The sequence below is a fragment of the Botryllus schlosseri genome, chromosome 10, assembly GCF_051294905.1.
Source record: "Botryllus schlosseri isolate E-star chromosome 10, Bs_hap1, whole genome shotgun sequence".
In the NCBI taxonomy this organism is placed as follows: Eukaryota; Metazoa; Chordata; class Ascidiacea; order Stolidobranchia; family Styelidae; genus Botryllus; species Botryllus schlosseri.
Window position 1 is genome coordinate 27969253 of NC_137245.1, and position 27280 is coordinate 27996532.

At 40.5% G+C, this 27280-nt stretch overlaps 2 protein-coding genes across 5 annotated transcripts in view; both read right to left on the reverse strand.

Annotated features, from left to right (window-relative positions):
* Positions 1 to 13710: 13710 nt before the first annotated feature.
* On the reverse strand, positions 13711 to 15434 carry LOC145449139 (angiopoietin-related protein 6-like). The gene is made up of 7 exons (XM_080327606.1): positions 15311 to 15434; positions 15128 to 15245; positions 15013 to 15071; positions 14849 to 14950; positions 14612 to 14708; positions 14136 to 14235; positions 13711 to 14082 (listed from the first exon to the last, which is right to left on the reverse strand). Exons 2-7 carry the CDS (start codon positions 15186 to 15188, stop codon positions 13773 to 13775), a joined length of 729 nt encoding a protein of 242 aa, XP_080183732.1. The 5' UTR covers positions 15189 to 15245; positions 15311 to 15434; the 3' UTR covers positions 13711 to 13772.
* A 9305-nt stretch (positions 15435 to 24739) lies between these two features.
* LOC145447879 (rho guanine nucleotide exchange factor TIAM2-like) overlaps positions 24740 to 27280 on the reverse strand; it is a 29317-nt gene continuing 26776 nt past the window's right edge. For all 4 annotated transcript variants that reach the window (XM_080326147.1, XM_080326148.1, XM_080326150.1 and 1 more), the window contains 3 exons: positions 26847 to 27002; positions 26532 to 26698; positions 24740 to 25544 (listed from right to left, as the gene is read on the reverse strand). In XM_080326147.1, coding sequence (XP_080182273.1) covers positions 25182 to 25544; positions 26532 to 26698; positions 26847 to 27002 — 686 coding nt within the window. In that variant the 3' untranslated portion in view covers positions 24740 to 25181. The remainder of the gene's footprint in view (positions 25545 to 26531; positions 26699 to 26846; positions 27003 to 27280) is intronic.

The following is a 27280-nucleotide window of genomic DNA, read 5'->3' on the forward strand; positions in this document are numbered from 1 at the left end:
AATATAGAAGATCAAGTTTGCATTGTCAATTTCCATTGGACAGAGTAAGTCAAATTCAACATAATATCACTAAAAATTTGTAGTCTGATTTGCAATATAATGTAGACAGGGACAACAAGATAATAATTTGTCTAATTAGCCTAATTAAATAGAAATACTATAGTAATCTAATTGCAATCTGTAAAAATTTCTTATGCTCTATAATTTCAATTCTAACCAATTTCTGGTTTTCCTGAAAATGCTACAGAACTGTGTCTTACGAACTGAGCCAAGCTTGGTGTACGGACATTCGCAATTTTCGCGCTTATGACTATGAGGATGAACTCTGATTTGAAACGAACTTAACTTGATGTTTCTCTTCTTTCCAATTAGGAACATGATTCAATTTGCAAATTTTCGCTATCAGTAATTCCGATCGTAGTCTATATTTTGAAAAAAATGTGTAACTATAATTCTAATTCTAATCTAATTTGGAAAAACTAAGAACTGTTTATCTATTAGAGCGGGCTCCTACGTATAATGACACGACTCAGTAATTTTGTAATAAATGCGAGTATAGTACATTTTCAAGACTACTGAGCGACGTGAGCGTATGAACATAACATAAATAATGCCATACTATTCGTTTAGTGAGCTTGACCTACAATCTGCGTATCTCAATCAGATATCACGATAACGGGTTCAACAACGGAAAGAAGAAACGGGCGCAGCCGCAGATATGAGATGATAATCCGCGAAAAATTATGTGATACAGCTAAACAATATGCACATACTTCCGCTCGCTGTCGCTATACACGTGTCAATCACTGGCCTGTATCAAGTATATTATGGAAATCTCAAACCCGGACCAGCGGCGTTTTCAAATTTTGAAATCCCTTTTTCAAATTCATAGAAAATCAAGTTTTGTAAAATTTTCATATTTTGGCCTTATCTTCGCCCTGCGTATGTTTGTCACATTATTTAAAAGTTAACCAGACGAGAATGTCGGTAATTTGAAAATGTTAACTGGTAATACTGTTGTGTTGACCAATGATATATATACAATGATTGGAAACTCAAGTGAGCTCTGCGTTTGAGCGCGTCGCGAGTCATGCTTCACTACAGGAATGAAATCGATGTAAACAAACGGTTCGCCAGCAATCTTTCTTCAGGAACTGGCGTTAACGTAGTGAAAAGTTTTTTATCGAGACCTCTTTTGCACGTGAATTGTGTGCATACTGTACAGGTTTTGGCCAATACCAGTAGCATGGCTTAATATTCAGACGAAACTGATGTACCAGTGTGCCTACGTGATGAACATTGTGATCGGAGGTGGTCTCGCAGTATCAAATAAAGGTGGATACTTCATAGTACGAGCTAGAGTTGGGATCAGGTCACTATCTTCAAGTCATTACAAATTTTTAATCAAGTCACGAAGTCATTTCTAATTTTTTCAAGTCAATTCAGGCAGGTTCTAAAACTGACTCTGGAGTCAGGCCTTCTGAAGTTGTGAAAGTTGGCAAAACCTACTTGAGGATATCGCAAAAAGCATCACGTTTTTGAAGTAATAATAGTCATTATTCCTTTGTTACGGACATTCATCTTGTGATCCGAATGCTCATATATACAAATGAGTAAAAATAAAAATATTTTTGTTTGATACATATCAGGAGTAATCGTCAGCAGCTTTTATATACAGTATACAATTGACTAACAGATGTATACAAAGTAAAGTCTAACTCATTTCTTCATACTACTCGTGTACTTTTCAGACCGTTCATTTTCTGCTTCAACAAGTAGATTTCAATATCCAATTGACTAAGAAACGTCTGCAAAACCTGGTCTTAACCTACTTTTTCAAACTACGGTACTTCATGAGTACAATTTACCATGATATGATGGTATATCTTATAAGTGTATGTGTGCGCAAGAGCGACCCACAATAGGTAGAAAGTTCCTGCCATTGTCCATGTCAGGTTTGATGGACTTGTACACAGCCAATGATCTATAAATGATTGTTCACAGCATATACTTTGTATAGTCATTAAATTGTAATGTTGTCCATGTCCAGTCCAGTTTGTCTGTCAACTCTGACAATCATAGCTGACTTGCGAGATGGTGACTTCGTAGAATGGGACGGAATAGAGGCTATCCAACAATCCCCTTCACTCAACAAATCTCCGAACTTACACATCACCATCTATTCCCTCAACGGTCCAGGTGATCATGGAAGAAGTTGATCGGATCCGAGAATCATAACAATGTGTCATCGCATGGGTATTACAGAAGCAGGATTTTGAACAGCTTAAATACCTCACCTCTTCATGGACTCCTAAATGCTCTGATACTAGTCGTGTCTAAATTTCAATGAGGATACCAACACCATAATATCATTGAGAAGTTTATACGGGGTATGGGTATTTCATTTACTATAACACTTGAAAACTGCATAAACAACTTTTGTTATCATGTCAGACTTGTTGTCATCTAAATTCAGAATAACAAGAACCAAAATCCTAGTTAACGGAAAGCATTTAAGTCAAGTGAATATGTAGCAAAAAGGGATTTTCATATTTATGCAAATTACAATATCAGATATACTTATGTTTAAGCCATTCGATAAATGTACTGTCTGCATCTATTTTTGTTGTAATTTATGAAACTGTGCTGTGCTATTACGAACAATCGAATAACTGTGCCTAGTAGTTGATAACACCAATGTTTCTTGTCACGTAACAAAAATATATATTCTCAAATGTTATTTTTTCGAGCTTTCTTATCCTCTCTTAATGACAATAACAGGACAGCAGTTAGATGGTAGAGCAGCGATCTCACATGACGTTGAACATCGGAGGGCATTCAAGCATCAAGTACCATGGCATTTGAACACTAGTATGTTTCAAGCCTCTTTAGAAATCAATTATTCTTTGAAAATTACCATATCGCAGGTGCGGCCAGATTTCCTGATCAGAATAAAAATGATTCCAATAACGGATCAAGACTCAATATCTTGGTGATAATGAGGTAGTCTGCTCGATGGATTGGCAAAAATGTCCGTATCAAATTTATCATTGATGTTGTTTTCTTGTCTCTTTGATAAGCTTTCCTGCTCACGAATTTCGTTGCTGTTTCTGGGGCATAAGAATATCTCCAGTTTTGCAGTAGCGGCATATCTTTTTCCAGCTAGTACAAGTGAAGAAATATTATCTGGAATGCAATATGGCTTAAATGGCAGTTGTAGCTGAACTTGGTTGTCATATTCACAAGGCACACGAAATTATCCACAGGTTGCATTGTAGTGTCCATCTCTTCACCTCTGTCGTACTCGAATAATATGCATAGTCTTTCAGCAAGACTATTTTTCTCTGCATCAATCGATCCAATGAGTATCAATCCAATCCGGCACCATTCGTCAAAGTAACATTCATATTGACTACAATCTTTGGAAATATCTCAATGTCTGAAGCGAAGTGGAACATGAAATGGTTGCTTCTCATGGACGGCCTGGCGTGCCGAAATCCCATAAGATAATGATTTGCACTTTTATTAGGATCCCTGAATCCTTTTCAATTTCCTCGCGACTGTGGGTTGCTTTGCGGCTGTTTCAATACACGAACAATCTTTTCTTGAAAGTTAGAATGGACTATAATTTATAAAAAAAATGTTAACGATCCTGTAAAAAATTTATGCATTAGACATTTACAGAATGGGAATTTGTTATGTCACAGTTTTGCCAGTCAACTACTATTGAAATCAAGTTATTTATTCAATCCGTCAAGTATTTTCCGTACTGCCGCATATGCAATATATATGAGCAATGTGCATATTCAAGAGAGAGATTTTGCATTGGATGATTGTGGAGTTACATTGCTGGAAAAATAACCTGGGTAGCAGCACATACAATGCAAGTTGATGCTCATGCTCAGGTCATAAAGCGTGATGCAAATGGCGAAAAGTTATGAAGGTTATACATAAAAAAACCATAGACGTACACAAATGCATAAATCATCTATTTTGTACAATCCTTCCAGCTATCAATCTTAACGAGTACTCCATGTTAATTTTCAAGGTTTACAGGCAATGCATGGGGAACACTTCACAACGGGTAGTTCATATCAAAGTGCCAAAACGTTTACCAGGTATATTTTTAATAAATGGGCATTGGTAGACGCTTTCGGACACCGCGGTGTGAAAGATTCAACTATTGAGAGTAGTACGACATATCACGCCAGGTCGATGTGCACAATACCAACTATGGAGTGATTATCCTCAATATCATTCTAGTGCAGTGGTTCTCAACCTTTTTCGCCTCGCGGACCGGTAAAATTTCAAAAAATATCTGGCGGACCGGTGAACTGTCAAAATTGAAATGAAGCCAAAATGTAAAGTATGCAACCGTTTTTTGCAATTATATGATGCTAGAGAGTGACACATTTAGAAGGTTTTGATCGTATTTAATTATATTCATGATGGTATCCATTTGATTTTATGGTAGTGAGTCTGCCGAGTCGAGGTAAAATTGCTTTGTCCAGATAAACGTGCTACCGCCGAGAGTCGTTTACAGAATCGTATCGGAGTCGAACTAAGCACCTTGTCGTCCTACCTTGCTGATTGCCCACTGACACCAGACGCAAACTACTCTGGCAACTACGAATACAATGCGTGCCGCAAGAAAATTCATTACAGCAGCTATACCGGCCATCCGCAAATCCGGGCCGAAAAAACACTTCGTCAGCCAACCCCCAAAAACGTTGGTCTTGGGGCCCCCACAATTCGATAAACCAAATTTCCGGGGGCTTCGCCACAAGACCCTACGCTTGGGTGGATGCTTTCACCTGTACTTGTGATCACATTCATTCTACTCAGCGTAAGCAGAGAGTTTACGTAGGTTATCGCGACAATAGCGAAAATTTTCGATCATTCACGACTGAAGCGGTTTTCTCGCGGCCGAATTTTTGGCCCAAATTTCGGAGTCCCATATGTTAACTTAAACTTCATTATGTGTGGATACGTTGTGGTGCGGTAATGGCTGAGGCCGAAATGCCTAGAAATCATGCGTATTTCTCGGAGAAGGGCGCCTAATAAGCAAGATATTTAAGGACACTAAATCGTGAAACGCCCGAAACAAAAATTGAAAAATGTTGGCAAAAGTTTCAAATAAAACGCTATGATTTATGTCCATTTCCGAAATAATTTCGGGCCCTTTTCAAGCTCGGCCCCTCTCCAATTTGGCGGTTTGGGGTACCCCAGTTACGGTCCTGCACAAAATAAATGAATCGAAAACCAATGATCAAACTGCGCTGTTTAGCGATGAGTGAGCTCGTATCTGTTCTGTATTTGTCGCTTGCATGTCGTCAAACGTCTTGAACTTTAAGTCAAATCGAACTTGTTTCCAGCCCTAATGTTACCTCACGAAGTTTTGAATCAGTTTAAAACTAGATGTCTTATTTATTTTATCAAAGGAAAAGCCTTCAACATTGTATCTTGAAATTATAAAGTATAAAATTGTAATATACCTCGCGGACCGGCAGGAATGTCGTCGCGGACCGGCACCGGTCCGCGGACCGGCGGTTGAGAACCACTGTTCTAGTGCATTGTTTTGCCGATGGAATATTGTTTGGAACAATGCCGATTCTCATCATTGATGTGGAATGTGAATTCAACGGCCTGACCCGGTAAAAAGTTATATCTGTTAGCATTTTACCAATCAGTACAATGTTAGTTTCCGGTTAGTTTCGATTTTATATTATATTATGAAGGTACAATCGCTATACTGATACTATGGTTGCCAGTGAACTCGGCCCTTGGTGAATTCGGCCTCACAATATTACAATATATACTATCTAAAACAACTTAGTTGCTCACACAATTATCGTAATCAACCCTTCTCTTTTAAAAAATCAGGTGACGTAAATGCTGCCAGAAAAATTTCAAATCCTCTTTCAACAATCCTTCCAGGTTCTGCACATCTATATTGACGCTCACCCACAGTATCTATAAATTCTTTAGGCTGTGTCGTAAATGCATGGTTGCAACTGATGCTAAAATACCTCGCAGCTAGTCTGTACTTTGATAAATGTGCATTGTTAAAAGTTGTATTACATCCTATTATGCAGCACTGCCTCACTATGCTCAAGAAACCAACAAAAACTAAACCGATTGGGGAAAATCAGTGAATTAGTATGCCAGCAAGGCCGATCGCAGCACCCCACCACAGTCGACATACGCAATCCCGTTCCTGTACTCAAGCATATCCCGCGATGGACTGATTTCGCCGGGAAACTATCTTATAGCGTTAAGGGGCGTGGCAGTTTCCAATCATTGTATATATATCATTGTGTTGACTAAAAAACGTTGCTTTTTATCGTCGTAGCTGTTGTAGTTGTGCCTGTACGATCGCCTGGCTGTCACAGCTATAATGCGGGACGAATTGCGAAAAACGAGGGCACTTGAGCGTCCTCAATGATATATATATACAATGATTGTAAACTGCCACGCCCCTTAACGCTATAAGATAAGTTCGCGACGAAATCAGTCTGTCGCGGAATATGCTTGAGCAGAGGTACGAAATTGCGTTGTGTCGACTGTGGTGGAGTGCTGCAATCGACCTTGCTGGCGTAATATTTCACCGACTCATTTCACCGATTTTCCCTTAGTTGGTTTCGTGAGCAGAGGTGGTCAAAGTAGTCAAGAAAGCTACTCAAGTAGCAGTAGAAGTAGCGACGAAAAAAATCTACTCAAGTACGAGTAGAAGTACTTCTTTTATAAGCAACCTAAAATACTTGAAGTAGAATTAGAATTGACAGACTTAAGTCTACTCAAGTAAGTAAGTAGTTGTGAAAACGATCGTAATTCGTTCGCATGAACTGTCAAAAGCTGCAAATGGAGCTATGCGGAGGGTGTATACTATAGAGAGCTTGATTCATATTGATTGATGCATCCCAGGATATGTCAATTTTTGACAGAATAAGCAATCTTCCACATCATGGGATGTAAATGATAGCATTGATATGGAAATGCGATTCTAATTCTTTGTTTACTCGAACACCCCGTTTTAAAGAATATCATGGCATGGCGCCCACCCCCATGTTATAGGGCCCCTAGTTCAGTCGAAGAGCAATAAGGAGAAGTTGTGTCGGATACGGTTTTAACACTTTGCGCGGTTGGTATACGTTAATGAAAAATACAGCACTTCGTAAAAATGCCATATAGTGTATAGCTGTATTTTCGGATAATATGGGGTAGTGTGGTGAGATAGCGCAGTATGGTATAATCCCCAGCTGCAACACCAATGTATTGTGGGTTCGAGTCCGACCGAGATCGACTCCAGAATTCCTACCTATAAGTGTTGGGGGTTTATCTAGGTTCCTCCTTGCCATCTCGTCCGTGTACGCGGTGTTTTATAAAAGCCTAGCAGTGGGCCGTGCTATAAGTCGGCAGCTACGGAATAAAAAAATGTAAGGAAATTGGCCTAAATGACCATAGTAGTCAACACTACACACCATGAACACCTCAAAATAAAAACAAACTGAGTTCACAAGGTTTTTAGATTTTTATGGTATAACTGTTAAGTAGAAACTAGTTCTTTACAATTGTATGTTTCTTTGGTGCATTTCAAGCTGGGTGTATGTTTAAATGCCTTCCGTAGATATTAGACCCCCTGATAAAGTGAGGCTCGCGGACGATTTCGTTGGGCCCGCGACAGCCTCGTGATCATATTGCTACTATAAGCAGGAAAAAGTCCAGCCAAATTCAGCACAAGGCCGCTGGTGAAATTCTTTACCTTGTTAAGTCAGCATATGAGCTAACGTGAAAAACATATCAGACATAAAACATATCAAATTCATCGATTCGACTCAAGGCCATAGCAAAGTGGACTTATAGTGATTTATTTTTCGTCATCGACTACCCGACCGGTAAAAAACTGGTCAAATTTAGCTGTACTTTACCAAAGTGTAGTGCGGTCCGCATTCGACAGTTCGGACATATCTGAATATGTTTGGCCAGTAATTGCTCAGTCAACAAATGGTTGTGCGTTTGGTCACAGGCAAATTTTTCATAGGGCGGAATTTTAGCTCAAATATCGGCCAAGGGGGCCACGAGACGAAAAAGGTTGGGAACCACTGATATAGGGCATTACTACACTTGATTTTATACTTCAACATAACATGTATGTTTTCCAGACAATAGAACTGAAACTATAATTAGAACTCAACGTATAATATTCGTAATTGATAGAAAAATACGAATACTACTTCTTCAACGGTGGTCTGCTAAGATAAGTCTGACGCCACTTTTCCAGATTTGGACACGCCACGGGCTGCTAGGTATAATAGGTAATCGCTAGATTGCGAAACGATGGTTTCAAACGTTATGGGGGGGGGGGTGTACTTACTGTGATGAAGTATGCGGTGTGAACGGAACCACGCAACCCGGTATCTAAATTATATACATCGATACGTTCGTTAAAAAAATATTTGTCACTCATATCTACTGTGCACGAAGTGCAACAAAAATTAAATGTTGGTACTACGTGAAAACAACCCCTAAATTCCTTAGGCTGTCTTTCTCATTGGGGGATTAAACTACTTCTACTTGACAAACTGAAAATAGTGAAAACTAAGTAAGTAGTTCAAAAAATATTACGAAGTAAAAGTAGAAGTAGCGAAAAAAGATCTACTTGAGTAAGTACCAAAAGTAGAGGAAAACTACTTGAGCACTTCGAAAAAATGCAATTACTTCGTTACTGACCACCTCTGGAGACTACTGTGGGTGAGTGTCAACATAGATGTGCAGAATCTGGGAGGATTGTTAAAAGAGGATTTGAAAATTTTCTGGCATCTACGTCAACTTATTTATCAAAAGAGAAGGGTTGATTACGCTGATTATGTGAGCAACTAAGTAGCCTACTTTTATATAGTATAGTGTCAATATAGCGATAGTAACTTCATAATATAAAATCAGAACTAACCGAAAACTATCATTATAGGCTACTGGTTGCTAAAATGCTAATATATATTATAACTTTTTAGCGTTTAAGAACGTGGAATCCCCATGGATGATGAGAATCGGCATTGTTTCGAACTGTATTGTATCTATATTGCCACTATATTGCATTGCATTGAATGAAGACTCACACATTGGTTTTATTACCGAACGAGTGGAAATTGTTTTCTGCTGGACAGATATGATTTGCATTTAGAAAAACCGATCTACACCGATTAAGCGACACTGGTTAATATCATAATCCGATGGGTGAGTGAAATTTCCTTAGGGTTTCATTTAGCGAGTTAATTGCTGGTGATTCAATCACAAACAAGTAAGGTCTTTAGGGGGTGAGTATTGCGATGACATTTACTTTGACGAATGACGACGGAAAAATTACCGATTTCTTTGATCGTGTGCGTTCTACAAATACTTCTAGTATGCATTCAGTGAACATCATACAACTTGACAATGACTTTCAGTAAGAGAGAGAGAGAGAGAGAGAGAGAGTCTTTATTTTCAGTACATTGTTCAGTTATTCTAGAAGGTTCAAATCGGTGATGTATTATCACTACTATGAACAACAATACAAACACATTTTTGTAGATTTCAGTGTAGCACATACTGCGATTTTGTTATTGTTATGAGTTTTGTATTAAGCAAGGTCGGTTGAATAGGATCCATCCAGGAAAGATATTCCAAATTGCTTCTCTGCTGATAAAAGTCTTGGAGTGTAACTCGTAATGTTTTACATTTCACACATACGACAGAGAGTGTGAACAAAGTTCAACAAGGATTAAATGACGCCGCCCCGGAGTCAATAGTTATATTTTCGTACTGTGTAATGTGCGTATGTTTCAATTCGCTGTCACCGATTCTGACAATAAAGTATTGTACCGGTTTTTAATCAGCAAACGATATTGTTGTTTCATCTTTAGTCTTGGTTACTGGAAAAAATTACATTTGTAAAATATTTACTGATATCCGCGATACGCAGAGTGCTTGTACCAAGGTGGAATAATTTTCCAATCAATAACATTTCAGACACGCTAATCTATTTTTACAACTCAATATGTTAATAACAATGGCACTGAAAAGTTAGTTGCTGTCATAATAATCTTTACCACAACGCCGGGTCTAATTAACGCGAATAATTTTATAATCAAGTAATGATCAACTATTACAAAATCCCATATGGCAAATCAATGTGTCAATCCTTATGTTTACAGCGTGATAACTTTCAATATAACGCCAGCGTTCGATTGTAAGAAATGAATTCTCAACTACGTTGGTCAGACTTTCAAATCTCGTATACTCAAACTATAGAGACAGTCTCTATACTCAAACATATTATGTTAATCTCAAGTCGCCAGCACCGAGTAGTAATTACTTTTGTCTTACAAAATATACCGAGTAGAAATTACTTTGTCTTGCAGAATATACCGCGTACTTTGTCCATTTTTATCATGCAACTCTTTGCAACATTTTGCAATTTTTTCGATTTTTCATGAAAGTATTTTCGGTTTTGGTGAAATACACGGCCAAATTCGACTGAAACACCGTAAATCAGCACCGAAGTACGGGTATTTCGGGAGCTGAGCCGGTAAATTGACCTATTTGTCTTGTGAGGTTCAGATTGCAAAGACAGGAACATTCGGTGCCAGTCATTTAGGTGCCTAAGGACAATTAAACCTATATGTATTTTGTAAATTTAACGAAGTCTTTGGTCAGCATAAGGGCATAAACCCTTTCGGCCAAGGTTTTCTCGCTGTCGATCGTTCTGGCACACTTCTTGGAGTCGCATGTTATATGGCCTAAAGCTTGATTGTATGTCTTGGTGGGTCGTGGCGCAGTAATGGCCCAGTACCCAATAATAAAGAGAAATGGCTACTTGAATTCGCGCGCAGCGCGAAAAATTTTTGAAAAAATTGCATAAATTTTAAAAAATACTCAAGGATTTATGCTAATTCACGAAATAATTTTGGGCCCCCTTCGAGCTCGGCCCGCCCCAATTGGGGGGGGGGGGTTGGGGTGCGGCAGTTACGGTGCTGCATACGAGTGATTCCTAGATTTAGCAAACTAGGAATCCAGGCCGAATCACCAACACATGTTTTCACGGCGAATCACCAGCGGGCCCATAAGAACCCCTGCCACATCACGGGCGGTCAATACTACTACTTACGGACAGTAGGTTTGCCATTCTATCATAGTATTTTAAAAGGGAATGAATGAAATTGATCAACAATTTATGTAAGTGCAGATACATGATCAAGTAATGCGTTTGAAAATGTAGGGGCCGAACAAGGTTGTAACCAAGTCACAAGGTTGCGAGTCTGAAGACAATCTCACTTTTATAGTTTTGACTCGAGTCAAGTCGAGTCATTTGCAATTCCACACCGAGTTAAGTAATCCAAGTCAGTGAGAATATGGAGCAGTGGTTTCCAACCTTTTTTGGTGTCGGAGCCGCATTTCAAATTTCTGAGTATGTTTGGAGCCGCACGTATACACTCATTAGGTATAACAAAAATGATAAAGCATGAAAGCGCGTACCAACGAATACCAACACTAACAAGAAAAAATACACAAATCAATTTAATGTCCAACTTGGTATTGGCTTTGAGCTTCAAGAAGTGTGTCAAAGCGAGGCGTAATTGGAGAGAATGCATTACGCAGCAGCTGCTTGAGATGGTCATCGGTCAAGTGCTTGTGATGTTGATATCTCAGAGAAGCGAAATGTGGGATGTAGCATTTTTCTCGACCTAAAAAAAGCGTTTGACTGCGTAGATCATAAAATTCTCATCTCGAAATTGGCGCGTTACGGACTTCGGGGCCCACAACTTGAGCTCATGAAAAGTTACCTCACTGGACGCCTACAAATGGTTGCGATCTCAGACACCTTGTCCTCTCCTCACCCGGTGACCTGTGGTGTGCCCCAGGGCTCAGTACTTGGACCGGTCCTTTTCACCTTATATGTCAACGACATTTTTGAAACCTCCTCATTGAACACCACACTGTTCGCTGATGATACTCACCTCCTCTCTTCCGCATCTTCGACGGCAGAGCTAGATGCCCTGACTGGTGACCAAATGCCCAAAGTCCATGAGTGGACGGCCCAGAACAACCTTTGCATAAACGCCTCGAAATCGCAATTGCTGACAGTAAATTCAAAAAATAACCTAACCGTTAATATCGCTGGCCAGCCCGTTTCCAACACAGATAATGCCAAATATCTCGGAGTTTTACTGGACTCGAACATGTCCTGGAAGAGTCATATTCAGTCCCTAGAAACTAAATTATCACCGAAGTGCGGCCTGTTCTACAGCCTTGGGCGCTTCATGCCAGCATGGGTTCTTCTGATACTCTTTAAATCCTTAATCCAATCGAAGTTACATTATGGCATCCTCTGTTGGGGGGCTGCCAGTAAAACTGCACTCAAGCCACTGCAGAAACTACAGCATAAAGTACTCCGAATCATAGCTAGGGCCCCGAAGGGGCCTGGCTGCCCATCCAATAAGTCGCTGCTGAAGAGATTCGGCGTCCTAAACATAGAAGATATGCGGAAACTAGAAATCGCCAAGTTTATGTATCAGTTTCACTGCGGTCGTTGCCCCGAATATTTCAATGACTTCTTTACCTCTGAATCAAAAGCGCACAAGTACAACACACGCGCGTCCACGTCGTCCAAATATCATATGATCGACCGAAAAGATCATCGCTCCATCAAATATGCCGGACCTGATGTGTGGAACAGTATCCCGCCGGCCATCCGACTGTCGACGAGCATGTCCACATTCAAGTCGAAATACAAGCAATTACTACTAAATAAATACAGTCCATCCTCAAGATTACCGGACCACGACTGACCTATCGGTCTCGCTTCCCATGACATGCCGCCCTATTTCTTGTCGCATTCTTTTTCTATACTATCTTCTTTACTTTCATTCAGTGTGCATGCCTCCTCTTTACATCGCCTAGGCCAAGGTGGGTGTCAGATTCCATAGACTACTCCTTGTCGCTTCGACATCTTCCTGTCTTTTCATTGTATCGCATTTTTGTGGTGTATTGAACTGATAAAATTGCTAATAAACCAATGATGATGATTTTTGATTCAAACCATTTTGCTAAAAAGTGCTTCACATACGCATAAGTTGATCGCAATAGAGAATTGTTTTTCTGGGCATTGGGTATCAAGTTGGGATACTTTCCCTCTGGAACTTGACTCAAAAATTCAAGTAAATCTTCACTTTTAAAAATTGCTTGAGCTCGATATCTGACTGCATGTCTCGCAACTCAAGGGAGCTCCCCGCCGATCATTGTACGAAGAATATCAGCAGCACTCTTTATACGCAGACGCACAAAACACACTTTTGTCTGCAAACTAAGCCCGGCATTACGCGGTCGATACACTGGTAGGGTATGACATACTCGAAAGGTTCCGTTGTGTAACCTATTTCCTGCAGAGCTGTCAAATTTGTTACTTTGCCATACACGGACATTCTGACGAGATCGCCAAAAATTATATATCTTCCCGGCACACAGCAAGGAAATTACGCAATACAGGATAATTTTTCCCAAGAAGTCAAGCAGCATAGCGATAACCCCCTCCTCCTAAAATAAGTGAAATAAACACAACCCAAACCACTTAGGCCTGCAAACTTGACTCAAGGCGTGGCAGAAAAACTCACCATTTGCAACTCAAGTGTATTATAAAAACTCTAAATAAGGCGACCCAGGAAGGATTTAACAATATCGAGTCGCTTTGCAAGACGTGTGTGACGACACAACCGAATAGCCACGTCACAGTTATTTCACGCTCTCTTGCGGAATCTCATCTCCGAGAAGCGCAGGTGGCGGGGATCGTACACGTCGTACCACGAGAATCCTCCCAAGCCTGTTTTGTTGAAATTTCCGTTCAGGTTGCTCGGGCCGCAGTAGTTATACCACCAGCCTGATTCGTGCTCAAAAGCGCGATTCCGCATCGAATAACAATCGTGATCCGCGTCTTTCGTAGAGAATTGTTGATTGTTGTGAGCTCTGAGACCATCGTAGGTCGCATTCCCGGAGTATCCGGATACCTGCAGTCGGTAGGAGTCGGATCCAGGTCCGGTGCTGAAGGAACTGGAAAGTAATCGGGTGAGATCGGGGGGCGGAGTTCTGATCCATAAATCCTCCTGTATTTAGCGAGCCAATGAACCCCTTTTTTCCTCGTGATCATTTTGATTTTCAGCTCCATGTTCCCTGTCTTCGTCATTTGGTGTAACGGTTCTAGGCCTGAAGAAAGTACGTTATAACAAAAATAGACATAGATACCGCAAACCAAAAGCCACAAAACATGACTTATTTCGTTGTGCGTTGCGCATGTGTTGCATGAATGTGATATTTGCAGCGGTTTCAAATCGAATCACTCTCGAGTCATATGCAGGAACCATGGGCAATGACTCGAGTGGGAGTCGAATTTGAAACCGCTGCAAATATTGCATGCGGCTTTTGCCGGGAATAAAAGTCACTCAAGCCTCTCATTCTTAAGAGTCTTGTCGATTCTAAGACAAATTGCTTCGAGTCGTGCCGCGACTCATTTGAACCAAAAATTAAATTTGGTCGTCACAACCCTGGTCAGAACCGATCAAACAATAAAAAACCTTCCCACCTAGCCAGAAATCTCCATCGCGATTCCCGAATCCGTTCACGTAATCGTCCCAGCCTCGGAAGAAATCAACGTTTCCATATTTTCTTCGCTGGAAAACCTGCAATGGAATTCGTAAAAGTTACAGAAATCTATGAATTCTCTCTACTCGAATTGACTCGAGTCAAAACTAAAAAAGTAGAACCGACTTGCGACTCGGGACCTTGTGACTTATTGGTTACCACCCTGAATTCAACTCACAACCCATTTCCCGTTTGCAATGCGATTCTCTAGCTTCTTTATCTTCTCATCTGCTGCTCTGATTTTGAGTTGCTTCTGCAGCGCAGACATCCTTTTTCGACCCTTCAAAATACGAAAAAAATATAGAACTTCCAGTTGTGACGTAAAACTATATGTATACCAACCCCACAATCTCCCTTTATGATCCATTTACCGTTGACGTATTTTTTCACGCAAAATTTCGCTAAAAACAGATAAAATTACAACTATAATTCAAATACCAACACGAATTCTTCCTACCTCCGAAGTGCGGTTGAATCAGGAACCAACACATGAGAAGAATCGGAATTTTCAGCAACATTTTCAAAGAGTATGTGATGTTTTTTTGTGCGTTCGTTTTGCGAATTCAATATCGACGCTAAAACGGAATCATGATCCATATTAAATACTAATAAGGCACGATTACCGTTGATTCAAATTTACCTCCAAGAAATAGACGCCGAATTCCAGAGTTGCCAGCTACTGTACTTGGTTACTGATCAGTGATCACTCATGACCTCATGCAATGGCAACCTCGAGCGCTTTGTGATATCGTCAGCAACTCTCGGTATTTATGGGTTATTATCGAATCATTTTGCCAAAGCCAATCACTGCTCATAAATGCATATTTTCGGGAGCATTCATAGCTCACTTCCTTTCGTTGAATAATGGAATGAATGAATCGTTCATCCATCTGCGCTGGTCGATTGAATTTCTGCAGAAAAAAATGGGACATAATAATGACTCCTCATTTACAACCCCATGTTGGGACGTGGATTATTTGATTGAAACTGAACTATATGCATATTGACGAGAAAGAGAAATCGAATCACAGCTCACAGAAGCATTTCCTCGGGAGCAGTCAATTAATTCTTTGTGTATAATTATGTTATGAATCTATGCAACTTCTAAAGATAAAATGGCAGACATTTCTGACTCCACTGATAGGAATTGTCTTTTTTGATAAAACCTATTCACAGCAACAGCCATTCACTCGCGAATTACCGTCATTATGTGAAGTTCTATGCCGATGAAAAGATAATGCAATCTTTCAACTTTTGAGCAAGTGACACATCATATAGTTTCCATACGTCCGGACATGTCAAGCATTAGCCTTACGCTCAATTGTTGAAACGTTTGGCCCGAGCAGAGGTGGTTACAGCAATCACCGTCCGTACTCAATTACAGGTATAAGTAAAATCGTAAATTCTTTCCAAATACAAGTAGAAATAGCGATTCAAAAGTAGGCCTAAGTATCCAAGGCTTTATTTGACATAACAAACTAGAAGCTGTGAAGAAGAAGTAAAAGTAGTGTGACATGATAACAACTTGAGGAAGTAGTGCGAGTAGGCAAAATCTACTTGAAGTTCTTCGAAAAGTAAAAGTACTTCGTCGTCGACCAACTCTGGACATGAGTACAAGGGCGTGGACAGAAAAAAAATACGGCGGAGAGGGGGAAAATTCTTGAATTCAGTGGAGCTCCCCTTTCATCCTTGTGCCGGGAATTTCATCACTATACCCTATATACCAGGGCTGGACCGCTTTTCTAGTCGGCGGGCCGGATATTGGAAAATAAAGTAGTTGGCGGGACGAATTCCTGAATCGATACATTAATCGCATATTTATCCACCCATACAAAGAATAAATCGTATTCAATGTAAGCTTTGAGTTTAAAGCATAAACTGAATACAGTATTGAATGAATCCATTAATGTGATCTACTTCAATAGCTGTTGAAGTCAATGATACATCTGTCGTCGAGCAAAGTTGTCAATAACCAGTTTTAACTTCGGCGAATGTGTGCAAACCAGAACAGAACAAGTAGTTTCAAGGCCATCTTTCTCAGGTTGGCAAATTTGAATTCAATCAGAGACGCAAAAACTTTTTCATGTTTCGTTCAGATTGGAATTTGCTGCGGGCTTCTCAAAATCCGTCGCGGGTCTGAACCGGCACGCGTGCCGTAAGTTTCCCGCCTCTGCTTTCTACAGATGCACACACACACACACACACACACACACACACACACACAAGCACTTTTCGTCACGATCTTTAGAGTCCGGCATTACGCAATCGATACACGAACGAGCCAAAAATCTTTAATATTAATGCTATGCAAAGTCAGTTTAGTTTTTTAAATGAATGAAACTGATCGACAATATTGGCAAGTGTAGAAACGGCACAGTGCATATACATGATCAAGTCTTCGTCTTCGAAAATGTAGGGTGATTATAAAACTTGAGCAATTCCGACGGCAATCAAACAGCCGACGAACTTGCACACATTGACATCGAAATACAAGCAGGCTCTATTGAATAAATACTAGCCATCCTCGCATGCCGTCACATGCCAGCTCATTTTGTCGCTTGCCCTTTAATATTATCTTCTATTACTTTTCATTCAGTGTATATGTACGTACATGCCTCTTATTTGAATGTTCTAGGCCAGGGGTGCCAAACATACACCACGCCACCCGGCATACAAGGTACCCAAATCGCCAATCAATAATAATGAACAAAATTCCAATTCCGCGTCTGCAGTTAAATCTCATGTTGACCTATATACCGCCTCACAACGTATCCGCATGGTTACCGCCAGATTACGGCTAAAACGAAGGGTGCATTGATGTATTCAAACTTATATCGTATATAGTTAGATGCACTGTTTTAGCGGTTAACAGTCTTCAACTGGTCAACCATCGTATTTTCACCAACTCCGCTTTTTGTGAATATAAATGTTTCTGGAATGATCTTATGATCCCTAACATAATGTAATATATTATTCGGGCACAGGTGGGTATCTGATTTCTAAGACTACTACAAGTCGTTTCGACACTTTCCTAACTTTTTCATTGTATCGCATGCAGTCTTGTGATGTCATTATCTGATACTCATAACACACGTAATTTCAGAATCCTTCGAGCGAGAAATTTGTGTTATGTATAGCCTAAGTGTTATCTTCTAAATCATTTTGACAAAGTTCAGCGCAGTTCGCAAACGCGTTTTCTCGGGAGCATTCAGCTCAATTCCTCTTGTTAAGTAATGGAATGAAAGAATCGTTCCTATATCTGCTGATCGACTCAATTTCTATAGAAAATAATTGGACATATTGATGACTCTTCGAATTACGGAATGAGTGAATCTGCTGTTCTATTCAATTTATGCAGAACAAACCGGAAGCACCGTTAACTCCTTATTTAGACACCCCGACGTGCGAGGCGATCGTATTTGCAAATGGTGCTTTTGACAGAACTTATTCACTGCAAGAGACATACTCTCGCAAATTAAAATATTGGAGGGCGAAGTTTTGATGAGTTCAGGGGAACTCCCCGCTGATCCTCGTATACCGAGAATTTTATCACCCTCCATAATGCAGACGCAAAAATACATGCACTTTTGGTTGTGAAACAAGTCCGGCAATACTTGTCCGAGGCCAAATCGCTATTAATAATGTTATTTAAAATCAGTTTCACTGCTAGTCGCGTGATTTATTTTTAAGTAATGATCTATTATTTGATCAATAATGCGGATTAGTATTTAATTAGCGATGGTGTGAACCTCTGAAAGGTTCAGGTTCGTGTGAACGCGAACCTTTTTGAAAGGTTCTGTGTGAACGCGAACGTGAACCTCATGACGTCATTTTGCTAATTCCAACCGTACATTTCAGTGAAGTGACAGCCTATATAATGTACACGATACCTAGCGACGACTCGGGCCACAATGCCACAACGCTGAAGTACATATTCACATTTTAAACGTCGTCAAATATACGAACTGGGCCAATCAAATGATATAATAATCCCATAAAATCACTCTTTTCCGTCGCTTTGCCAACAATTTCGACGAGTACTTACAAGGGAATATAAGCTTACGCCATAACGGTCTAAGCCAGAACGGGCAATGTATTCGGCGTCTGATTATTGCTATTATTATATTGCTACGTTGATATTGAGAAGAGCGTAAAACGGGTTTGTATACTTGCTACCGATATTACAAAATTAACAAGTTATACAGCAGTAGCCAACACCCGAATCGCACGGATTTGGTTTTTATGATAGAATAAACATATGAATTCAAGATTTACCCCTACTCCTGCCAGATTTTTTACATCAGACAACAATATCAATTTCATTGATTGGTTGAATAACTATCCTTCGTTGACTACCTACATGTAGCGTATTTCGTTCTTCGTATTGTGTGATTGCGGGTGAAGCTCACAGCAGAGAGTCACTAAATTCACAAACGTAAAACTGGATATTTCGAGCAAACCTTTGTAACAAAGCAAGTAAACTTTTTGAGATTGTCGAGATGCATGCTCGTTTAGTGTTGATTTTTTTCTATGCTGCCAACGCCATGCATAGAGTAGTCTGCATGGAAAGGAAACATCTACCTACCCCCACCCAATAGCAACCTAACTAAGAGATCTATCGACTACTCGGGACCTATCATCTGGAATGCATTACCACCACATATCCGTGAATTGCCCTATAATAGATTCAAAAAAGCCCTACTTGATCACCTCTTGTCGTTACATTAACACTGTTGCCCTACCTCGCCCAGACATTGCTTCATTGATCATTTGCCACCATTGTTTAATTTTTTTTTCTATTTTCCTTTAACTAAACATTTCTTTACAGCCAGACTGTTCAGAGTCAAGTGTACCTGTTTGATGCTGGTGTGATCAGACTAGATGACCTTCACGGTCTTATCGATCATTCCTATCTAATACCGAATACTGTGCACGCATATTTTCTGTACCACCATCACTGCCGTTTGTTATGTATTTTGGTTCGATGAAAATAAAGACTCTCTCTCTCTCTCTCTGCAGTTGAAATGAAATAAATTTCAACCAAAGATGTTATTATGAAGTGAAAATTGTAATATATGATAAAGGTTCACAGTCCAGAACCTACCAAGGTTCGTTTGTGAACGTGAACCTCTAAATTTCCGAGGTTCACACACAGAACGCGAACGTGACCCTCACGTTCACACCATCCCTAGTATTTATACGTAGATCAACCATACGGTACGTCCTTTTAGGAGGATTTGCCCTCTTTTCACGAGAAAAGTGACCTTCCAGGCGCGTAGCCAGAGGAGGATTTCTAGGGTCTGAACGCCTTCCATTACAGACTCTAAGCCCCGTAATTTTGAAATGCCCGTTCTATCTCCAATGTTAAATTGCAATTCGGTAATTCGTATTATCGGTGTTGTCTGCTGCCAATTAACGAAAAACGTATTGACAATTATAGCGAGAATGGACTGCGCATAGCGGCACGCGATGTGGGGGGATAGCGTAATGGTAGGGTTGCATTTAAAACAAAGGCCTTTAAAAAGTGGTTGTTTTAGTTGTAAAATTATGCCGTAATTGTGTAAATACTTTCCAAAAAACATGTTGTATGAGCCTACGGACAGTTACCACCCGATTTAGCCGACGCACGATATGGGATGGTTGAAACCCTCAAAATAGTAGGTTCAACAGTTATAGTAGGGCGTAGGGCCGACAGATATTTCGTCAAAGGAGCTATACTTAACCTATATTTTCAATTGTCAATGTCAATCCATTATGATGTTACAATTGGATATTCGTGACGTAATGGCTTAATAAAAACAAAAAAATCATGTTTTAAATTAGGGCCTTGTTTTAAACATGTTTGATTTTAGTTGATTTTTGTTTTAAATGCAACCCTATACGCAGTGGTATAATCCTCGGCTGCAACACCTATGGGTTGCGGGTTCGAGTCCGACCGTGGTCGACTTTAGAATTCGTATACCTCAGCGTTGGTGGTTTATCTAGGCTCCTCTTCGCCACCTCATTCGCGCAAGTAAGCGGTGTCTTACAAAAAGCCTAAAAGTGGGCCGTGCTATAAGTCTGTAGTTACGTAATAAAAATGAAAAATGTCGGTCTGGTGTAAATGACCACAGTACAATGCGTGTTTTAACTAATCGCGCTCGTATTGGTGAATATAGTTGCATGGTATTCACTATGGTATTCAGGAGAGATCAGGGACTTGCTAATTGATAGCACCGCTGGAGCGCGCTGGTAAACTCATCATTGCACAAGTTCTTCAACACGAGAAACTTGTATAATCGGCATTTTCGCATGTACGTAATTTGATGCCATGCACCTTCATAAACCCCTCCCATTTTTCGACTGGCTACGCGCCTATGGGTGGTCCGAGGAGATGAAGTCCAAATGTCGTCTTTTTTAGTATTTCTAGTTTGTTGTCGCCTAAGAACAGCGACACGCAGTGATGAGGTGCCAAAATTACCTACCGACGGTAGGACTTGAGCAAGAGTAGGAATTTTCTGGTAACATTTTGGAATCACTGACCCGCCAAAGCGGGTGTCTGGCTTCCAAGACCATACTCCAAGTCATTTCGACGCTTTCCTATATTTTCATTGTGTCGCAGTCTTGTGGTGTCATGATCCGACACAATTGGTAATATTCAACAGAACTGAACATACGTAATTTCAGAATTGTTCGAGCGAGAAATATGTGATATGTGATATGTTCGTGTTACTTTCTAAATCCTTTTGACAGTGCAAATCGCAGTTCGCGAACGCCTTTGTCGGGAGCATTCAGCTCACTTCCTCTTGCTGAATAATGGAATGAATGAATCTTTCATATATCCGCTAATCGATTGAATCTCTACATAACAAATGGGACATATTGATGACTTCTCATTTAGAAACTGCAGACATTGTGCGGATTAGCTGATAGAGTCGAAACTAAACTATGTGTGTATTGACGAGAATGAAAAATCGAATCACAGTTAACAAAAGGATTTTCTCGGGAGCATTCAACTCACTTGTTTGTGTCGAATAATGGAATGAATGAATCTGTTGTTCTATTCAAATTCTGCAGAGCATCGTTAACTCCTTATTTAGAAACCCCGACGACCGACGTGCGAGGCGATTGTGTTTGGCGACACCTAGTGGTTTGATGGACCCTATTGGTGCTCTTCATAGAACGTATTCAGTGCAAGACACATTCACTCGCAAATTCGCGTAACGGAGTGGAACTCTACACTCTACACTCTACACAGAAAATGCAATCTTTTCACTTTTGTACAAGTAACGTCACATGATAGGGGCTCATTTCACACGTACGTAGGCTACATAGCATCAGCCTGTAACGCTCAAATGTATGGGGTTGTTGGAGTGTTTGGATTGAGAACAGTGCGTAGCCAGACTTTAAGTGTTGGGGGGCAAAAGTTTTGATGAATTCAGGGGAACTCCCCGCCGATCCTCGTATACCGAAAGTTTTATCACAATCCATAATACAGACGCACAAACAAACGCACTTTTGGTTGTGAACCAAGTCCGGCATTACTCGTTCGATACACGAACGAGTCCGAATCGCTAATAATAATATTGTTTAAAATCAGTTTCACTGCTAGTCACGTGAATTCTTCGGGTAACGAACGAATTTGATCGATAATGTTGATAAGTAGACTACTTATACGTAGATCAACCATATCAAGCTACAATTCGGTAATTCGTATTATCAGCATTGTCTGCTGTCAATGAGCAAGAAGCGTATTGCCAATTAGCAAGAATGGACTGTACACAACCGAACACGATCTCCCGCTGAGATTCTTATTCATTTGTACGGGAAATTGAGTCATTGAATGCTCTGCCTGCTATATCCTCGCTGGCCTTGACTGTCGCCTCTACAGTGGCCTGGTGAATATTGAACAACATATATACCAGCGCTGGCCTGAACCGCCGCGTCTTGAATCGGCCTGGCGAGCAAGATACCAGCATTGGCCTGAACTATCGCGTTTGCATTTTGCAATAGACCTGATGAACGCGATACCATCGCTGGCCTGAACCTTCGCGTTTGAAATAGGCCTGATGAACGCGATAACATCGCTGGCCTGAACCTTCGCGTGTGAAATAGGCATGGTGAACAAATTATCAGCGCTGGCCTGAGCTATCGCGCTGCGGCAGCTGCTCAAAAGATGAGAAAGGTCTGAATCACCAAAAATCGGTGTCATTACAGAACAGATTCCACAACAGACTTGGACATTTTGATTCGGGTGTATAGCTATCGTCGTTACCGAGGTTGCACTATAGTTGGGTTACCATACCATCGTCCTCCTTCAGAAGGATTAGTCCTCATTTTCAGATTTAATGTCCTCTGAGGACGCCTAAATGTCCTCCCTTTTGAGATTTTGTCCTATTTTTTGAGAATTTTGGTTTACATATAGGCCTAGCTCCAAATTCGACCGAGATACAGTAAATCAGCACTGAAGTATCGCTCCGGCGGCAATTTCGGGAGCCGAGCCGGAAAGTTGACATTTTTTTAGTCAACCAACTGATAATGTGGAAGAATAACTGTATTTTGGCGCCAAGCGAGAAAGTTTACCTTGATTATTTTTTAGTCAACCGACCACGAAGTGGGAAAAATTTACCATTTTTTCAAGATTTTCCTTCGGTATTCTAAGTTTGAAAATTTTGAAAAAAAGTACTCGTTTCCCGATTCCAAAATATGGCAACGCTTACACTGTAGCCTACACCAGAGGTTCTCAACTTCCCGTGTATATAACGGGCCGCATTTTAACAGCAAAAGACGCTGCGGGCCGCAGAACATTATTAACATGTATTTGTGAGCTGCTATTATAAATGTAGGCTGCTGTGTAGCCTATTTACCAGTCGTCTACGGGCATGTGGGACATTTTTATGCATTCTAAAGCATTAATGGACACTGGGCAGCGTTTGTAAGTAGGCCTATGCAGTTGCTGCTTTTTGTTAGAATATGTATCTTCCAGCGACGATGGAGCGAACATTGCATTCGTTGCCTAGTCGGTTTATGCACCTTCAAACCCCTTCCACCAGGGAACTGAACTCCCTGTTTCCATGCGTGAGCGAGCGAGCATAAAATTACGGTAACTTTTTCGGCCAATATAACTTTGAGCTCTCAGTGATAAGAGAAGTCTGGCGTTCGGGGTCATTTCTGCAGTAGGGGTCTCCATTTCTGAGCAAACCAATCAACCCTTCTCTTTTCTTCCATGGCTGGGGCCCTGCACCAATAGTTGCAGAAGTCAGCTTTGTCAGTTTTTCGCTGGTATCCTCCCACGTTTGCCCAGTCACCATTTCCTCTGCAAATATGTCCACACTGATGAAATGCACCCAGACGATTAGCTATGCAATGTCTGTGGGGTCGGTGGATACGTCCTAGGCTACAGTAGGCTGCGCGACAACGTGTTTCAGAACATGCGATTAAAGATCGACTGCGTTTGCTCTTCATCTGGTCAAGGTTGAATCAGAAAATTGTATCATCAAAATTTGTCAGGTGATATTGTCCTTGCTGCTAAGTTCCGGAAATTAGCTAAATTAATATGTAAAATAACGTGTCAGTTATAATTGCGGCCCGCGGGTTGAGAACCCCTGGCCTACACAATGCGTATTTAATTGTTCGCGTGTATTGGTGAATAGTTGCATGGTATTCAGGAGAGATCAGGGACTTGTTAATTGATAGCACTGCTGGTAAACTTACTACATACGCAAGTTCTTCAACACGAGAAGCTTGTATAATAGGCTTTTTAGCCTACGCACGTACTTAATTTGACGTCACCTTCATAAAACGCTCTGTTTTTCGACTGGCTGGTCCGACGACGTCCAAATGTCGTCTTTTTTGGTATTTTGAGTTCGTTGTCGCCTAAGAACAGCGACACGCGGAGGAGTTGCCCAAATTAACTACCGACGTTAGGACTTAAGCTTGGGTCGCCAGGGTATGTCGCATAAATCTTACAAAGTCATCGTGTGTATTTGAAGCCTTGCTCCCTGCGTCCCAGCCCTAAAGGCATCTCCAGTTGCTTTATTAATAAACTAACACCGATCTCTGCAACATTAATAATCCTACACACACGGAATTACTCTGGCGACAAATAAATTTATTCGACCGGGTAAGATAAATTAGGTAAGAACGTGGAAAAAGGTAAATACACGAGCTTAGAAGGCATAGAGGTAACATCGCATTGTAGGAAATTCGAACAGAAAAAGGAAAACGAGTATACATTTTGATCTGGATACGCTGTAAACACAATAATGTGGCGGTAAATCTCTTGCGCTAATTTCTTTTGTAGAGATTCAATCCTGCATTCGGCACGTAGTTAAAAAATTGCACATGAGCGACATAAATCAGAATTGGACTACTACACAATTTTCAGATCTCCCAAATTATATTAGAATTAAAACGACATCATTTTTCAATTAGATGAGAACATAAAAACATTTCACAAATTAAGACTTGACTTTAAATTACCCCAATTTTGCTGTAAATAGTCAAATTAAAAACGAGAATGATCTAGTCTGCTATAAATTGTCGTCCAACGTTGATATCGCGTAAGACTGAGCCAGATTTGGCACAGACTGAGAGAGAGAATTGGGTCGGGCCGCTGGACTGTTGTGTTCTGCATTTTCTTGCTGTTCGGACACCAAAAAAGCGTCGTTGTGAGGCAAAAGTGGTTTGAAATTGTGATCCGACAATCTTTGAGGATTTGTGGTGATGTAGAGTCCGGAGCGCCTGTTTGTCTTCGAGCGTCGAGATTTAGAGTCCGTCCGAGGGGTGACTTCGTTTGAGGACGTAGGGAGATAGAAGAACTGTTGCGATGATGTCATGGAGTCTACGGATCTTGGAGTACGGCCGTCTTCGCTAATAGGAGTGTCGATTTGAACCTGTGTGGAAAAAGAAATATTTATAATATTATCAATAGTAGTTCTGTTAAAAAATTTTTTTTTTTTCAAATATTACTGGCTACTTGATAAAACAGTTGGTTTGCCAAAAAAGCGCTGTACACCAAATTTTGGCTTAATTCCAACATGTAGGAGCATTGCTATGAGAGAAAAAGTTTTGGATTTACTAAATAAAAATAAAATTTTTTAAATTTTACTGGCTGCCTCATGGAACTGTCGCCTAAAAAAATGCTACACACCAAATTTGACTCAATTCCGACCAGCGGAAGAGAAGTTATTGCAGTATAAAATTTTGGATTTGAAATAATAGTATCATTCACATAGGCAAATTCTTTGATTATTTAATACCGGGGGTGGCCAACCTGTGGCTTAAAACAAAAATTCTGTGGTAATCTACGCATAATTGAATTGGCGGGTGCTCACGGTCGTGAACTTGCAATTTGAATTAGAGAATTGCATTAGAACCTCTCAAAAATTTGGAATCCAACCTGAAAAGTCTCTTCAGCGGGATCAAGATAGCGTAATGGTTAAGCGCCCGGCTTCTTGATCGGTAGGTCGTGGGTTCGATTCCCGGCCGGGTCAGACCAAAGACCTGATTAGTAACACTGGTATCCATGGCTTCCCTGCTTGGCGCTCATGCATTACTGGGATAGCATGGAGGGGTGGTGCATGACTTAGAAAGTCGTAAAGGCTATATCTGCACTTCCTTGTCCAGCGTCATATGCACATCATGCACTCATGGTATGCATATGCGCAGATCGTGTGTATGTATATCATGAGTCGGTGTATATGCCGCAAAAACATCAAGGACAAAAATAAACTACGTCCTTTCCTGTCCTTCTATATTGTTTTTTACTATAGTAGGGTCCCAGCAATCTACTTCCACTGGCTGGGATTGAGCCAGATTTGGTGCGCAAAACCCACTCGAGTTTTTGGAAAAAGTAGAAATACACAGCATTTATTACTGACCGTCTCTGGATCTCCGTTTGTTTGCAAAACTTTTGCGTATTCCTTGACAATAAATCGAACGCTTTTCAAAAGTCTCTGTTTGGACTCCGCAGTTGAGCAGAGCAGGTTGTACCTCCTCGATTCATTGCCGGGGGCGACGGAAGTTAATTCGATCGAGTTCGTGGGACCTGAGAGAGAAAAAATGTTACATTTGTCATATGCAGTTTGAGATTCGAGTCGGAGTCCTAGTCACCGTGTTCACTGCTCGTTACAGAGTTCAAGTCAAGTTCAACTCAATTTTTGGAAACTCTCATAGTGGGCAGAGTTTTTCAATACCTGTGCGCTCTCTCTTGACTTGGATGTTCTCTCTCGGAATGACGTCGGTGAAAATAAAGTCTGTGGTGATGGCTCGAGGTGACTCGTCGCGCGGGGTCGCAGATTTCTTGCGTTGTTTCGAAGATCGACACAGCAGAACGACCGACGAACGAAAGACTGATAAGAATATTTACAAACATAATTTTAAATTTTTTTAGAAATACTTAAAAAACCTGATTTGAGGATTGGAGCTGAATATAAGCAGTGTCTTCAAATACATGAATCTGTTTTTTTTTTATTATACATAGGGCTGTTCAAAATTAACTTTTTTTTTCCAAATTTTACTGGCTACTTGATAAAATTGTTAGGTTGTATAAACAAACAATGCAACTCCAACCTATAGAAGCATTGCTATCTAAGAAAAAAGTTTTGGATTTATTTGATAAAATAAAAAA

Coding starts and splice junctions, on each gene's coding strand:
- LOC145449139 (XM_080327606.1), bottom strand. CDS start 15,188: ATGTTGCTGAAAATTCCGATTCTTCTCATGTGTTGGTTCCTGATTCAA. Junction 14,951..15,012: donor TCATAAAGGGAGATTGTGGG/GTTGGTATACAT, acceptor CGTATTTTGAAG/GGTCGAAAAAGGATGTCTGC. Junction 14,709..14,848: donor TTGCAAACGGGAAATGGGTT/GTGAGTTGAATT, acceptor ATTCCATTGCAG/GTTTTCCAGCGAAGAAAATA.